This window comes from Barbus barbus, assembly GCF_936440315.1.
Source record: "Barbus barbus genome assembly, chromosome: 32".
Classification (NCBI taxonomy): domain Eukaryota; kingdom Metazoa; phylum Chordata; class Actinopteri; order Cypriniformes; family Cyprinidae; genus Barbus; species Barbus barbus.
In genome coordinates, this window is record NC_136760.1 from 2,477,900 (window position 1) to 2,492,953 (window position 15,054).

The 15,054-nt window shown below is 35.5% G+C and overlaps 2 protein-coding genes across 7 annotated transcripts in view; one reads left to right on the forward strand and one right to left on the reverse strand.

Moving 5' to 3' along the window:
- Positions 1–4,609, reverse strand: part of LOC306852423 (myosin phosphatase Rho-interacting protein-like) — a 52,185-nt gene extending 47,576 nt beyond the window's left edge. For 2 of the 4 annotated variants that reach the window (XM_079389213.1, XM_079389212.1), the window contains exon 1: positions 3,817–4,609. In XM_079389213.1, coding sequence (XP_079245339.1) covers positions 3,817–3,939 — 123 coding nt within the window. In that variant the 5' untranslated portion in view covers positions 3,940–4,609. The remainder of the gene's footprint in view (positions 1–3,816) is intronic. The other 2 variants (XM_079389214.1, XM_079389215.1) reach the window with 1 other exon arrangement.
- A 1,156-nt stretch (positions 4,610–5,765) lies between these two features.
- Positions 5,766–14,283, forward strand: LOC306851993 (dehydrogenase/reductase SDR family member 7C-A). Of its 3 annotated transcripts, none has more exons than XM_079388550.1 (7): positions 5,766–5,972; positions 7,393–7,549; positions 8,962–9,074; positions 10,031–10,241; positions 10,328–10,420; positions 11,006–11,167; positions 12,663–14,283. In XM_079388550.1, the coding sequence occupies exons 2-7, from the start codon at positions 7,396–7,398 to the stop codon at positions 12,872–12,874; spliced, it is 945 nt and encodes a 314-aa protein (XP_079244676.1). In that variant the 5' UTR covers positions 5,766–5,972; positions 7,393–7,395; the 3' UTR covers positions 12,875–14,283. The 3 variants fall into 3 exon arrangements, with proteins under 3 accessions (XP_079244676.1, XP_079244675.1, XP_079244677.1); XM_079388549.1 differs by having other exon boundaries at positions 8,920–9,074; positions 12,663–13,637; XM_079388551.1 differs by having other exon boundaries at positions 12,652–13,370.
- Positions 14,284–15,054: the final 771 nt, after the last annotated feature.

The window sequence follows — 15,054 nt, forward strand, 5'->3', positions numbered from 1 at the left end:
GAACGTAATACATGACCTACACTATTTATTTAGCAAAAATCCTGTTATTTTAATAAATATTACATGAAATTTATTAAAAATGGTTCCTGTTCCAATTAAGCTCAGCGTGCTCCCTTTAAGCTCTTCCACATTGAACGTCTATGTAAATACTTCAGAAACAGACTTTAAATATTAACTGATGGTTGTCACTTTAAGTTAAGTTAATCGATTTTCTATGGATTTTGTCAACTCAAATCTGCAGACTGGCTCTGATCTTTGGCAACTAGCCTCAACTTCTCCAGACTGTAAATCTGTGGATATTCAGGGCAAAAATCATGTAGTGTATTCCAGCCTTAAGAGACTATAGATCGACTTTGTACCTTCAAAAATATTTTTACAATTAGTCTTTAAAACTTTTTCTTAAAATAAGCAAGAATTTTTAATAAAACATTATGCGAGAAGTTCATGTTATTTTTTCATTAAAATGAAGTTGTCTAATAGATTGTGTTTAACACACAAAAGAGTGACACAGAAGTATAGAAATTCTACATTGATTAAAAAAACAAAAAAACTGTGCTGGAATCGGTCGATACTCAGAATTTTCTGGATCGGATCTGAAAAAATGGTATCGTTGCATCCCTAATTTTAACATGACTTTTTCTACTGAAACCAATATCTCGTGCACTAAAAATGTCTCAATGTCGATTTTGGTGAGCTTAATAGGTACGTTTACCCTAAAGGTTTTCTAATTTAATATATATTAAAATTAATTTATTCCTGTTATGCAAAGCTGAATTTTCATCAACTATCACTCCAGTGTGACATGATCCTATATGTGAAAAATATATTCTACAAATAAGAATATGAGAAAATATGACATGGGAAGCCTGCATAGAACTATAGAGTTTTTAGAGGAATTGCATTTAAATCTGTTTCCACAGAGTCAATGCCACTGAGCTTGAGAGAAGTCAAGAGCATTCTTAAAGGAATGAGTCTGTGAAGATTACAGTATTTTGAAAGCCTTTTACCCCCGGGGTAAGTAAATGACTATGTGCTGCCAACATTTCCACAAAGGAACTTTCCAGTCAAACAAACATCCAACATGTACTGTAACGTTCAACATCCTCTGTAAATTACAGAGGAACAGATAAGGCAACTCAACTGTGTACATATATTTTAACGTATAGATTACATATATCCACAATGGTCAACAATTCTAGATATTAAAATTAATGTAATTTTCAGACTTGAACATTTGCTTTGTTACGAAACAGGAACTTAAACTGTTACAATGTCGCATTTTTTTCTTGATTTGTTTGCTTTCACACAGCAACATTTCAAAGTGTATCAGATACTGTTTATGCAAGTCACATGGGAGTAAAACGGTCTTCTTATTGGTCAGAGTGCACCTGTTTATGTTCCTCATAGCGTCATACATCAAGATGGATTGACAATCAAGCCTGGTTCGTTGAGTCAGATCGCGTTTTCACCAAAACCGAACTGCTCCACAATTGGTTTTCAATCGGACCAAGACCCCCTCATTTCAGGAGATCTCGGACTGATTTTTTGTTCCATTTTGATGCAGATCCAAGAATAGCTGCTGTGTTCATATATGCCAAAACAAACCAAACTAAAGGAGGAAATGTGCCAGATTGAGAAACAAGCCCTAAGAGGCACCATCACTGAAATCAGAAAGTTATGAAGGTAAACTACATTTGACAGTTAATTATTAATCAACAGAATAAGACAACATTTCAAAATGCTCAAGGCATTCTTGGCAAAATGGAGGCAAACAATTGGAACTGGAATATTCTGCTTTGATGCAGAAACATTAAATTCGATCAGTGAAGAAATGGCACATCTTACACATGGAGTTTCTGATGTCAGTTTGATCAGTCATAACCTTACGTAACTCACATCAAGCACGCATGTTTAACCATATTCGATGAGCTTTATGTACATGTGTGATCAATGTCTACATATGAATAAAAGCCTAAATTAACTGCGGACTTGGATTATATTCTTTTTATGAACTTTGAGTGTCACAGCTTTGATTGTATAGACTTTCAACAGAGGGAATGAAAGCTTTCAGGAACGACATGCTGCAGCCCTAAACATAATGGCTGAACCATTGCTTTAATTTCCATTTTATATTAAAAGTGGAGAATGCACTTGGTCTAACCGTATGTTCGAGCCTAATCGGAACATTTGGTAATACGGTTATCAAAACAGAAATAAAGAAATCACGAATGTCTGAAGATGACTGTTAGACAGTACCAGAGCCCAAAAGGATTTGATTTAGGAATGAATATTGGGTAATTTTAGCGGGATTAGTGAGTGATGTAATCCATAACAATGACTCATGAATCTGGCACAGAACGGGTTAACCTTTGGTAATCTCACTCAAACCACAACACACACATGTTGGAGGATGCTGACGTCGCTGGACGCTCTGAAGAGTATGGGATCAATTAAAACAACACAACAGGCCCTTATGGTCTGAAACTTTTCCTCTCATTCATTCTCTTTCAAGAGCTCATATGGAAATATGGTCACAGTTTGTGTTTTCATCCAATCAACCAAAGCTTTCTTTCACTGAATAAGATAATTAGAGGGTGGAAAATACATTGGATTTTTAAGAAATGGACTCCAACATGAGCTCACATCCAGAAACGCACGGAGACGGCCAATTATTTCCCAATCTCCAGCAGCAAATACCTGTAATCCTGACAAGGTTTGAAAATGCTCTGGGGTGGATTTCTCAAAAGAAACAATGGTCGCAAGTTCCACCATTTCCAATAGAGTTCAATGGAACAAACGACCACATTAACTAGCAATGCTTTTGGAAAATGCACCCCTGGTCTTATAATTAAAAGTTTCCTAAAGCAGAAAATAATGCCTTTACATCTTAGAAATATTCACCTGGAAGGTTTTTACATACAGACAATGTACAGAACAATGACCAAAGTGGGTGTTAAATGGTAGCCATATTGTAAATATAGTCAGCTGGAACGTGACTGGCCTTTAATGTCAAAATAGTTTAAACCGTTTTAGTTGTTGTATCAACACGGTTTAACACTGAAACAATATTAAGTGCTACATAGTTGTAAAAGGCTACCGAAATACTTCTAAATCAAATCTGAAATTTTAACAAGATCAATATGAAAAATAAATGTTGAAACAATGTTGCGCTTTCAACACAAAACTGAAATCATTTCAACAGTGATTCAGCTTTGATCCATGAAATACATAGGTTTACTAGACATATAAATATTCCAAACACACATTTCATTAAACTTCATTTTATTAAACTAAATAATAGCCATCCTTCCACTAGATTTGAATATATAGGCTACATAAAAGGAGGATTCGATGGATAAAATATTCATGTGCGATTGGTTTGGACAGAGCAGCTGGAACGCGTTTTGACCAATCAGAAATCAGGAGTAGATCTCTGCTGACTTCTGATTGGTCAATAATTTACAGCGTTCCTACCGCTTTAGGAAAACACACATACAGTAAATACATTAGATCAGTCAAAAGCATCCGTGAAGAATCATTAACAATAAAAGTGCCTGCATGCGCCAGTAAAACACTGTAAAAAGCCTCATCAAAACCCTATCATGACATGATCAGTTTAAAGTTAACACGACTAACCCTTTCTAAACAAAATGAGCCTAAAAGGCTGATTAGTGCTCAACGCAAAACGATCGATAAAGCGCTGTCAGCTGATGGAAATCAATTGTCAGCTTCACTAAGTCACTACAAAGTAAACTGCATTGTTTCCGTTCACATGAGTGATATAAGCATGATCTGACTGGAACCAGCCGTTCATACCTGATTGAGATCCTGGTCCGTCAGCAGATGCAGCTCTCGCGGCTTGAAGCAGTTCTGACATTTGCTTTTGTTGAAAATGTTCGCTTGAAATTTCCTACACGTGTTTTCCTTTGCACTAGACATCTTATTCCTCTATTTGTGCGCGTCTCAAATCCCAGCAACGAAGAGAAGACAGACAGCAATAATCCCGACGCTCTTTCATCCGATTCTTGACACGGTCGTCATGTAAAACATGGTAACAGCAGCTTTACTCCTCGAATCTGCTTTGCAGCAGCCAATCCAGTCAGAATGGGAGTAGTTTATATAAGAGTGTTTTGGCTGATGTGCTTGAGTTCATGGCCTGGTCTCACAAAGCGACTCTCTAATCTCATTTCTGCGCGAATCGATGCAAGCGGTAAACAAAGCGATTATTTCACGCGTTCCTCTGGTCAAATGAAGCTGGACCTTCTAGGAAGCGATGGAAGAAAAAAAAACGTTGGTGAGGTATCCTGGTTTTCAATCCCAATGGCAAATTCTCTCTCAGGCTCGAAGTTTTCACGCACTTCACCGCTAGCGTCAGTTAGCTCGCTAATGAAGCCACTCCTGCTCGTTTAACGGAGCGTTAAAAATCCCAATGTTTGGCGAACCTGACATGTTATCCTCCGCCGGTACCGGGCATGTCTTAGCTCGAACCTTACGGCTCTGCGAGCTGCGATAAACGCGTCGTTTCGAAGCTTTTCCAGGCTAGCGAGGGACAGTTTACTCTCCCCTCAGTCGTGCTCGAGCTTTCCCAATGGAGGGAGGTCGCGAGCTCGTAGATTTGCTGCTGGAATTTCATTTTCTCTCGCGAGAGTTCGAAGCGCGAGAGCAGGATGGTCCCGGAGCGAACATATCCAGTGGATAGTAGTGAACATGTGCACAATTCAGTACAAAAAGAGTAGCCTATAAAATTGACGTGGGGTAATAAATAAATAAATAATAATACAGTTGTCAAATAATGCAAATACATATGTAAACCCTTCTCGATGGATTATTGTTATTGTCTATATAGGCTATGCATAGCTTCATCTTTGCAATCACACATTAACATCATTCGCATCTATACAATATACTAATATTTGAAAGGATGTTGCTTATTTTATGGGATATTGCTTTTATAAAATGTTTGATTCATTCATTGACTGAGTTTTGTCTCAAGAATGTAATAAACTGAACCTTAATTTCTTTTTAAATGTTTTTATTTTTTAAATTAAGTTTAATATCATTTGATTTTTGCTGAATTAAGGTGTTTTGCTTTCATATGGCACTTGAAAATCGTTTGAAAATTAAATATAAGCTACTTTGAAACTGTTGTTTATCTTTATTGTGTAACCCAGTACGTTTTATAAACAGGTAACCCCAAAAATTATGTTAATAATCTTAATATGTTAAACTGCTTATGTGCGCTGTAAAATAAATAAATAAGGCTTTACAAGAAAATACTATTTCAGCAATTGCATGTTTAAATGCAATTTTATTTGCTATTTCTATGTGTAAAAAAAAGTATTTTCTGAGTGAAAATAGTTTCTGCACCATGTATTTTTCAGTGTAATTGCATAAATAATGTCTATGGTGCATTTTGACCATTTTTTACATATGCAATATCAATAAATACAATTTAAAATCCATAAACAATATGCGATTTGTGCATTTTAACAATATTTTACATATGCACTATCAATAAAAAAACGTTATTTTACAGTGTCCACATTACATGTTACATGTACTTACTCTATTAATAACAGTACATTATGCATAACTAAATGCAACTAACCCTAAACCAAACCCTATTTCCAACCCTAACTATAAATTATATGTAGTACTATGTACTCAAAACTTGAATGTATAATTACATTTTAACAAAGACATCTTAAAATGTATAATTTTATACAATGCAATATAGAAAGAAGCTCAAGGTAACCTTGAATGCCTCTCTACATGCCTGAGATAGTATTCACAACATGCATGAGCCGTCAGTGGCTCAGCCACATGCTATTAAAAGAGCTGTGATCCGGACGAGTTCCCTGGCTGCCACTGGCTCTGAATGAACAGGGAGGACGGCAGGCTTCAGTCTGCTTCCCTGACCGGACAACAACACACATTTCCACTGAAGGCTGGCTTAACTCTTTACACACACTGTAAGTACACTGAAAATAAAACAGATTACGGTTGCCTGCATGTAGGTTAGTGCGTATGCTGTTGATTGGCACTATATAGCAGTGCTGGTCAGGTAGTAATCTATCTGTGACACTGTTGCTTGTGTTGGACTTGGAAAGGGTTTGTTAAAAAGCAACAAAATGGTTGTTGGCTAAATCATTGAATGCAGTAACAGTGAGAGAGGCACATCTATTCTCTTCATGTATGTCCAAATATGTGCTTCTTGTGTGTCCAGTGTCAGTGGCGAGAGCTTGGCTATTTATAGATCTTGTCCTCAGCCACACTTTTATGGAACTAGTGACACACATTACTGTATACAGCTGATCAGCATTTGTTCAACAAATAGTTCGCACACAAATAAACATTTGCTGAAAATGTCCTCACCCTCAGACTTTCCAAGATGTAGATGAGTTTGTTTCTTCATCAGATTTGGAGAAATAACATGTCATCACTTGCTTAGCGATGGATCCACTGCAGTGAATGGGTGCCGTCAGAATGAGAGTCCAAACAGCTGATAAAAACACATCACGGTAATCCACAAGTAATCCAGTCCATCAGTCAATGTCCTGTGAAGCAAAAAGTTGCGTGTTTGTAAAACAAATCCATCAATAAGACTTTTAACCAAAAACTAGTCCATAATCCATAATAACGCGTTCTTCCAGTGAAAAAAAAAATGGTCTGGTCTGAATCAGGAGAGAAATCTCAACAGATTAAACACTGTTTACAAGCAAAAACCAGCTCTAAACAAGTATGTTGGTGGATTTTGAGTCTTAAGTTTAAAACGTCTTGATGGATTTGTTTCTTACAAACACGTAGCTTTTTGCTTCTCCAGATGTTAACTGATGGACTGGAGTGGTGTGGATTATTGTGGTGTTTTTATCAGCTGTTTGGACTCTCATTCTGACGGCACCCATTCACTGCAGAGGATCTATTGGTGAGCAAGTGATGGAAAGTTACATTTCTCCAAATCTGATGTAAAAACATCTCGGATGACCTGTGGGTGAGCACATTTATATATATATATATATAAAAAAAACTATATATATATATATTTGTATGAACTTTTCCTTTAAAGTTCACCCTAGAATGAAAAATCTCACCATTAATGGAGACCAAAGATTCAATGAAATCAGTGGTAATCGAGGCTGTCAGTCACTATTCTGCTTAACATCTTCTCTTGTGTTCTGCTGAACAAGGAAAGTCATACAGGCTTGAAACGTCACGAGTAAATGATGAGAGGATTTTAATTTTTGGGTGAACTATTCATTTAAATGTTGTCAAGCCAAAAATATTGCCTTGTAAATCAATGATACTGTAGCATCTGTCACAGTGTAACAGCAAGTGTTCATGCAAAGGTTTGATTTTAGTTATGAAATGAACTCTATTTTTCTTGGTTTTCAGAAGATGGGCATCCCATCGTTTATGGTGCTGCCGCTGCTGATCGTGGTTTTCGCTGGAGTTTACTATGTTTACAATGAGGTCATGCGCTTCATGTCCAAGTCCATGGTGCGGAACAAAGTTGTGGTGATCACAGACGCCGTGTCCGGAATGGGAAGTGGTAATGCTTAATTAAAATTCTATTAATTATACTTCACCACAAAATTAAACAAAGCCAGTATAAAACTTACTGTGAAGAACATTTAGAACATCTTTTTTACATCTTTAAGTACCTTTTGTCCAGTGAAAAGGTTCCATGGATATTGGAGGTTCTTCAACATATAAATTATTTTTATGTTTTATGAGAATATATTATTATGGTTCACCCACGGTCCACCCAAAATGTATTTTTTTTTTTTTTTTTTTATAATACTGTATTGTCATAAAAATGCTGCCATGAGTAATTATTACTTTTTATTTTTATTAAACATATTATTTTGAGTAAGCATGTGTACAACGTGTTCTGTACAGTTCAGTGTGTGTGATGGGTTTGGTGAAAGGATCTCATCAATTCATCTGTACAGAGGACAAAGAGCAGTCAGTGTGAGTCTGAAAGAAAGCAGAGAGCATAAAGACTGATAAACCGTGAGCTGTGTGCTTTCAGACTGATGGGATTGTGGGGGTTTCTGTGTTGTGATTGGGTCAGCAGACGCTTTTGTTGCCTTTACAGATATTGGTCTCTGAAAGGAATGAGCAGATAACACTTTTATCATGTTTTACTAAGGATAGACCGCATTTCATCACACTATTTGCAGGTCCTCCATTCTTTCTGCTATTGTACATGGGCTACGGCTAAAATAATATTTCCTACTCAATACTTTTGTAAAATATCTAAACATTCTTAAAACAATTTACTGGATACATTTACTGGAGAATCACAATAGCATATTAAGTATTGCTTTCTGAAAAATGTATTAAAAAAAAGCGAATTCAAACTTAAAAAAGAAAATATCTTTCAATCAGAAAAGGTCATAAGTTCAGGAAAATAAACTAGTTTTCACTGGAAGCCCATTTCCAGCACAGGTTTAAAAAATAAAAATAACTGCAACTTTTTATCTCACAGTTTAGACTTTTTTTTTTTTTTATTTGCAAGTTTATGTCTCGCAAATCGTTTATATCTTGCAGTTCTGAGTTTACTTCCCTCAATTCTAAGAAAAGCAAGAAAAAAAGTCAGAGTTGTGAAATGAAAAGTCACAATTACCTTTAAATTTTTTATCCTGGCAGAAGCAATCTTTCATAAATTTTCATAAATGTGTGATTTTTTTTTCTGACCTCAGTAGCATATATTTTTTATGTTTTCAGCAAATAAAAACCTCACTTAATTTTAAAACAATTTTCAGAAAACAATTTAATATGTTACTATCTAATATATATGTGTGTGTATATATATATATATATTTTATTTTTTTATTATGTTATATTAGTGTTCCATTTTAGCCAAACTTGACTTGCATTGCACGTATCCTCCACTGAGAAGGCATTTCTCCGCAGTGTTGTCATCCTCTGATCCTGGCTCTGTCCTGTGTTTGTCAGAATGTGCCAGACTGTTTCATGAAGGCGGCGCGAGGCTGGTTTTGTGCGGGCTGAGCTGGGATAAGCTTGAATCTCTGTATGATTCTCTGTGCAGTGGATCAGACCCCAGTAAAGTGAGTATTAAACCACATTATTAGACCTACAGCCCAAAAGACAGAAACCATCAGCAAGCCTGTCTCATGTTCACTGTGATCACTCGCACTCTTCACTTTCAGGATTTTCATATAGTTCAGGCCGTGTCTGTGTGTCTCTGTCAGCGTTTCTTCCTCTGTCATGAACAATGGCAGGATTTCCTCCTGGCAGCCGAATGTCCACGAGTCTCTGGTCCTCTGTTGTTTCAGACAACATGTTGACTTCATTTATTCTATCATAATCATACTGCCATGAGAAATGTTGCATTTTTAAATGCTATTAAAAGGCAAAAACCTAAATTATGGCTGGTCAGTAATCATTAAAAACACTCAGTACTAATATGATCAAAGAACACAGCAGAACATCATTTTTCTCCAGTAAAAATACCTTTAAAACAAAATAAAGTTACTTGAGAGGCAAAACTGCATAAGATATTTATTTTAAACAATTCTATTAAACCCACATACTCTTTTAATCTCTTTTAATTTTTGAAGACTTAAATTTATTTCTTTAAAAAAACATAATTAACCCCCCCAAAAATTGTATGGTACTGTGTAAAATATATACTAGAACATTCTATGATGCTTAAAAAAATAGAGCACCAAAACAATTCAAATTTTTCTTCTTTCTCCAGTAAACATCTCTAAATATAATGAATATCTTCTGCTCACCAATGTGCATGTATTTAATCCAAGATACAGTAAAAGCAATTATATTGTATATTATTAGTAATAAGCTTAAAACTTAATAGCTTAATAACTGTTTTCTCTCTGAATACACACACACACACACACACACACACACACACACACACATATATATATATATATATATGTATATGTGTGTATTCACACACACCCACATTACTGACCTCCAAAAGTATTTTCAGGCATTAATGTGGCATCTGGCTTCCTACTATCTATACTTCCTGTTTCAGACTTTCACACCCAAGCTGGTACTGCTGGACTTCAGCGATATGGAGAACATTTCGGAAGTGATCACAGAGATTGGAGAGTGTTACGGCTGTGTGGATGTGCTGATATGCAACAGCAGCATGAAGATCAAAGCACCGGTGCAGAATCTTTCTCTGGAGATGGACAAAACCGTCATGGACGTCAACTATTTCGGGCCCATAACACTGGCCAAAGGTAGACGGCTGCAGAAACACAGCGAGGATCATGCCGATGGTTTATTGGCAGAAAGAATGCTAAAGCTCTGCTTGATTTTGTTGCAGGCATTCTTCCATTAATGATCACGAGACGGACGGGTCAGTTTGTGCTGGTCAACAGCATCCAAGGGAAACTGGCTCTACCATTCCGAACATGCTGTAAGAGTCACTTCCATCACTTGCTCACCAATGGATGCTCTGCAGTGAATGGGTGCCGTCAGAATGAGAGTCCAAACTGCTGATAAAAATATCACAATAATCCACTGTGTGCTTGTAACAAACAGATGTTTTTAACTAAAATACCAGTCCATAATCCATAACACTTCATCCAGTGAAAAGGTTGTCTGGTCTGAATCAGGAGAGAAATCTGCACAGATTTTACAAGCCAAAACAGTTCTGAACAAATATAATGCGTGGATTTTGATGTGAGAGACAACAGGAGATGGACTTTTTCATTGGAGAAAGTGCTGTTATAGATTATGGATTATATCATTATATCATATTTTAGTTAGAAGCAACGGTTTGAAGTTAAAAACATCTTAATGATGCATTTGTTTCTGACAAATATGCAGCTTTTGTCTTCTCCAGATGTTAACTGATGGACTGGAGTGGTGTGGATTACTTGTGGATTATTATGATGTTTTTATAAACTGTGTGGACTCTCATTCTGACGGCACCCATTCAAATGTATGCAAATAAGGTATTAATTAAATATGCACTACTTTGCATCTGATGTGTTTTCAGATGCCGCGTCCAAGCATGCAGTCCAGGCGTTCTTTGACTGTCTGAGAGCAGAGGTGGAGGAGTACGGGATCTCCGTCAGCACCATCAGCCACACCTTCATTAATGCAGTAGCAGAGAACGGCTCTCCCTCCCAAACTCCGCCCACCAACCCCCTCTGGGCCTGTGAGTAACCCAACTGGCACTGAGTCACAGAAACGCTCAGTTATCCAAAGTATTAGTGTAGCTACTTGTTCATTATGTACAGTAAAAATGCTGACATACACCCTCAGATACATCTGGTTCCTGACGTCCGTGTTACACTAATTGCATCGCACACCTTTTGTTTGTTAGTCTCTGTCGGTGTCACGCCTTTCTCACCTAGTGAGAAACCAGCCTGTGTAGACAGGACTTTATGGCATCATAGGTGCACTATAGAGCATTGCCAGATTGGGTAGGTATAGGCTTGGCTTTGACAGAAGTGTGATTCATAAATTTTTATTGAAGTATGCATGAAATACTTAAATATATTAAATATATTAGATCACATAAATAAATAAATATATATATATATATATATATTACGGGAGTTTCTTCTGTCTCATCAAGGCTGTATTTATTTGATCAAAAATACAGAAAAACTGGTATTATTGTGAAATCTTATTGCAATTTCTAATATTGGTTTCCTATTTTAATATACTTTAAAATAGAACTTATTGCTGTGATCAAAGCTGAATTTTCAGCATCATTACTCCAGTCTTCAGTGTTACATGATCTTTTATAAATCATTCTAATATGCTGATTTATTATGAGTGTTGAAACGATTGTGCTGCTTCATATTGTTTTTTGGAACATGTGATACTTTTTTCTTTGATTCTTTGATGAATAGCAATAAATAACAATATAAGTTTTTACTATGACTTTTTATTCATCCCTCCTGAATAAAAGTATTAATTTATAAAAAAAAAAAATGAAAGACAAAATGTACTGACCCCAAAAATATTGTAACACAAAAGTTCTTTTTAACATTTTATTAATGTTAAAAAGAAAAAAAAAAAAAAAAAACATGAGTCCCCCCCAACAATATGAAGCAGCACAATGGTTTCCCCATTGATTATAAATCAGCATATTAGAGTGATTTCTGAAGGATCATGTGACACTGAAGACTGGAGTAATGATGCTGAAAATACAGCTTTGATCTCAGAAATAAATTATATTTTAGAGTATATTAAAATAGAAAACTGTTATTTTAAATTGCAATAATATTTCCCAAAATAACAGTTTTTTTCTGTATTTTTGATCAAATAGATACAGCCTTGATGAGCAGAAGGAACTTTAAAAAATATTAAAAATCTTACTGATCCCAAAATTTTGAGCAGCAGTGTACACACACACACACAAACACACACACACGCACAGTTCAATCTAATAAAAAATTAGCTGGTAGTAATTAACCCAGTATTACTGTATATTTATGCTTATTAGAGTATCATATTGTTAGCAGCTGCTAAAACCAGACTCTGTTCTATTTGTTTGAAGCACAGACTGGTTGTCTATGTAGATCATTCCAAATCTGTCTCTAATACGGTTCCTTAGAAGGCAGCAGTCTATGTAGGCAATAAATAGCAAGGGCTGCTCTTCAGGTTTTGAAGCAGATCCACTGACTCCAGTCTTGTTCCAGACATCTCCAGTAAGTTGAACACTCACGGCGTGACTCCCAGCAGTCTGGCCCACGAGATCGTGAGGACGGTGAACCGGCACAATCGAGAGGTCCTCCTCGCCCATCCTGTGCCATGGGCTGCTCTCTACATCCGCTCGCTGCTGCCCAGCTTCTTCTTCGCTGTGGTGGCCGCCGGCGTGAAGGACGGAGCCATGGACGAGCAGCTGAAATAAAGAGAGACGCCAGGCTTTCATCAGCTTTGAACTGCTACATGATCTCTAAACACTACAAGTGTATTAAACAATAGATATCATACTTCCCCAGTTGATTAATCCCAGCACAATTGTTTTCTATTAAAAGTTTTCTTGTGTGGTATGTTTAAATATGCAAATGAGGCATTGTCTAATGAAATATGCACTCATTTGCATACATTTCCAGAACAGAAATTAGAAATTTGTTGACATAAAAGGTTTTTCCAGAGGGGATTTTGGATTTCTCTTTTTATCACTCCATACATCAGAAAATACTGTCAACAGACAGAAAACAAAGATATTTTCACCATGTTTATAGGAATAAAATGTTATATAAATCAGTATGAATGATATCTGAATAAGCCCCTCAGTAAAAGCCTTCAGAATATAGACTGTAAAGTTTGCTGTATGTAAGAGAGATTTGAGAATTGAAATATACAGATGCAAATTGATAAGTTGCAATAAAATAAACACTTAAATGTACATATCGGATGTTTTATTTCCTCTAATCTGAAAGAAGACATGATATGGAAGCAAAATAGTCTAAAATCTCAAAATTCACCAGTGAAAAAAAACTTGAAAATGATTAGTCTTCATCCATATAACTTAAGACTTTCCAGTGTCTTTTTTCTTCAATGCATCAAGTATGCAGAGATCATATAAAGCTGCCGTGATGTGACTTACTATCAGCACCCAGTGGCACCTAGTGATGAAACAGCAGCACTGTTGCACCTGAAGATGGCAGTAAGCACAAGCCAAACACACACTGATGACTGACATACACCAGAAAACAGTACAAACATGTGCTTGATGAGGCGTACTGATATTCACAGAGTCAGGCTTTCATAAAGCATATACATAATACATTTGATACATGTCTGATATATAATTAAAGTAGTGTTCAAATTGTTATTGTAAACACGAAAACAGGGTTTAATAGCTATGTTATGGTACTATGATATTAGAGCACATCAACTAACATAGCAAAACAACTTAAATCCTGGCCTGTTACAGTACTGCAGCAAATGAGCAGGAGTATGATCAAAAAGTGATGTTTGTAAAATATACATTTACATTGTTTTCTGTTTCATGTGTTTCAAATTGATTTACTGTTTAATTTAGCTATAAAAGTTCATTTAATGGCCCTATCGGGGCATGTTGTCACAAAAGGTCAGCATGAGTTCAATGAACAATATCCTTAATTCTGCACAATAATGGTGGAAACAAAATACTTTTTTTTTTTTTTTGTAGCCAGCACTTAACGTGTGTCTACAGAAATATATAATCTGAGATCAACATTCTCTAAACATGTTATTTGTACTTGATTGATGAACGCTTTTTTATAACATTCAGGAAAAAAAACATTCTTAAAATATTAAAAATAAACATTTAAAGAACATTATGTGGTCAGAATTGTTTTTAGGAAAATTTAAATAACTTTCTAATGAAGACAAGAAAACTGGACATTTCAATGTTGTTGGAATATTACAAATAAACATTTAAATAAAGTTAAATAAATTAAAAAAACACTTTAATTTAATGTCCAATTCTTGATATTAACTAACATTCACAATGATTTTTGCCTCAATGCACTCCTAATTTATTAACAGTTAGTAAGGTAGTTGTTAAATTTAGGATTAGAGATGTAGAATATGCTCATGCTGATGATGTGCTTTATGATACTAATAAACAGTACTAATAATAAACAATATGCTAATAAGCAACTAATTAATAGTGAGAATTGGTCCTCCTACTGGAGTGTTACTGAAAGTTTTTGTTTCCTTTATTTATTGATTTATTTATTTTTGGTGAATAAAATGGCAAGTGAAAACTCCATTGTATTATTTTTCAATCTTTCTTTCAATTTAATAATTTTTGTAAAGGAAATGTTACTCTTAAATGTTCCCTAAATGTTCTGAAACAAGTAATAACATTATTAAAAAATTACACAAACGTCCAGAAGAACTTCCAACTAACATGTTGAAAAATGAAAAATGTTCACAAACAATAAATAATGTTTTTGCGCTAATGTTTTTTTTTTTTTTTTCTCAAATGTTTATTCTAACTTTAAAGGGATAGTTCACCCAAAACTGAAAATTCAGTCATTTATTACTCTCCTCATGTTGTCCCATAAGACCTTTGTTCATCTTCAGGACACAAAT

Excerpts from the sequence above, each read along its gene's own strand:
- LOC306851993 (XM_079388549.1), top strand. The coding sequence starts at position 7,396 with ATGGGCATCCCATCGTTTATGGTGCTGCCGCTGCTGATCGTGGTTTTC. Across the intron at positions 7,550-8,919 it reads CGTGTCCGGAATGGGAAGTG|TGTTGTCATCCTCTGATCCT; the intron begins GTAATGCTTAAT and ends ATTTCTCCGCAG. Across the intron at positions 11,168-12,662 it reads CACCAACCCCCTCTGGGCCT|ACATCTCCAGTAAGTTGAAC; the intron begins GTGAGTAACCCA and ends GTCTTGTTCCAG.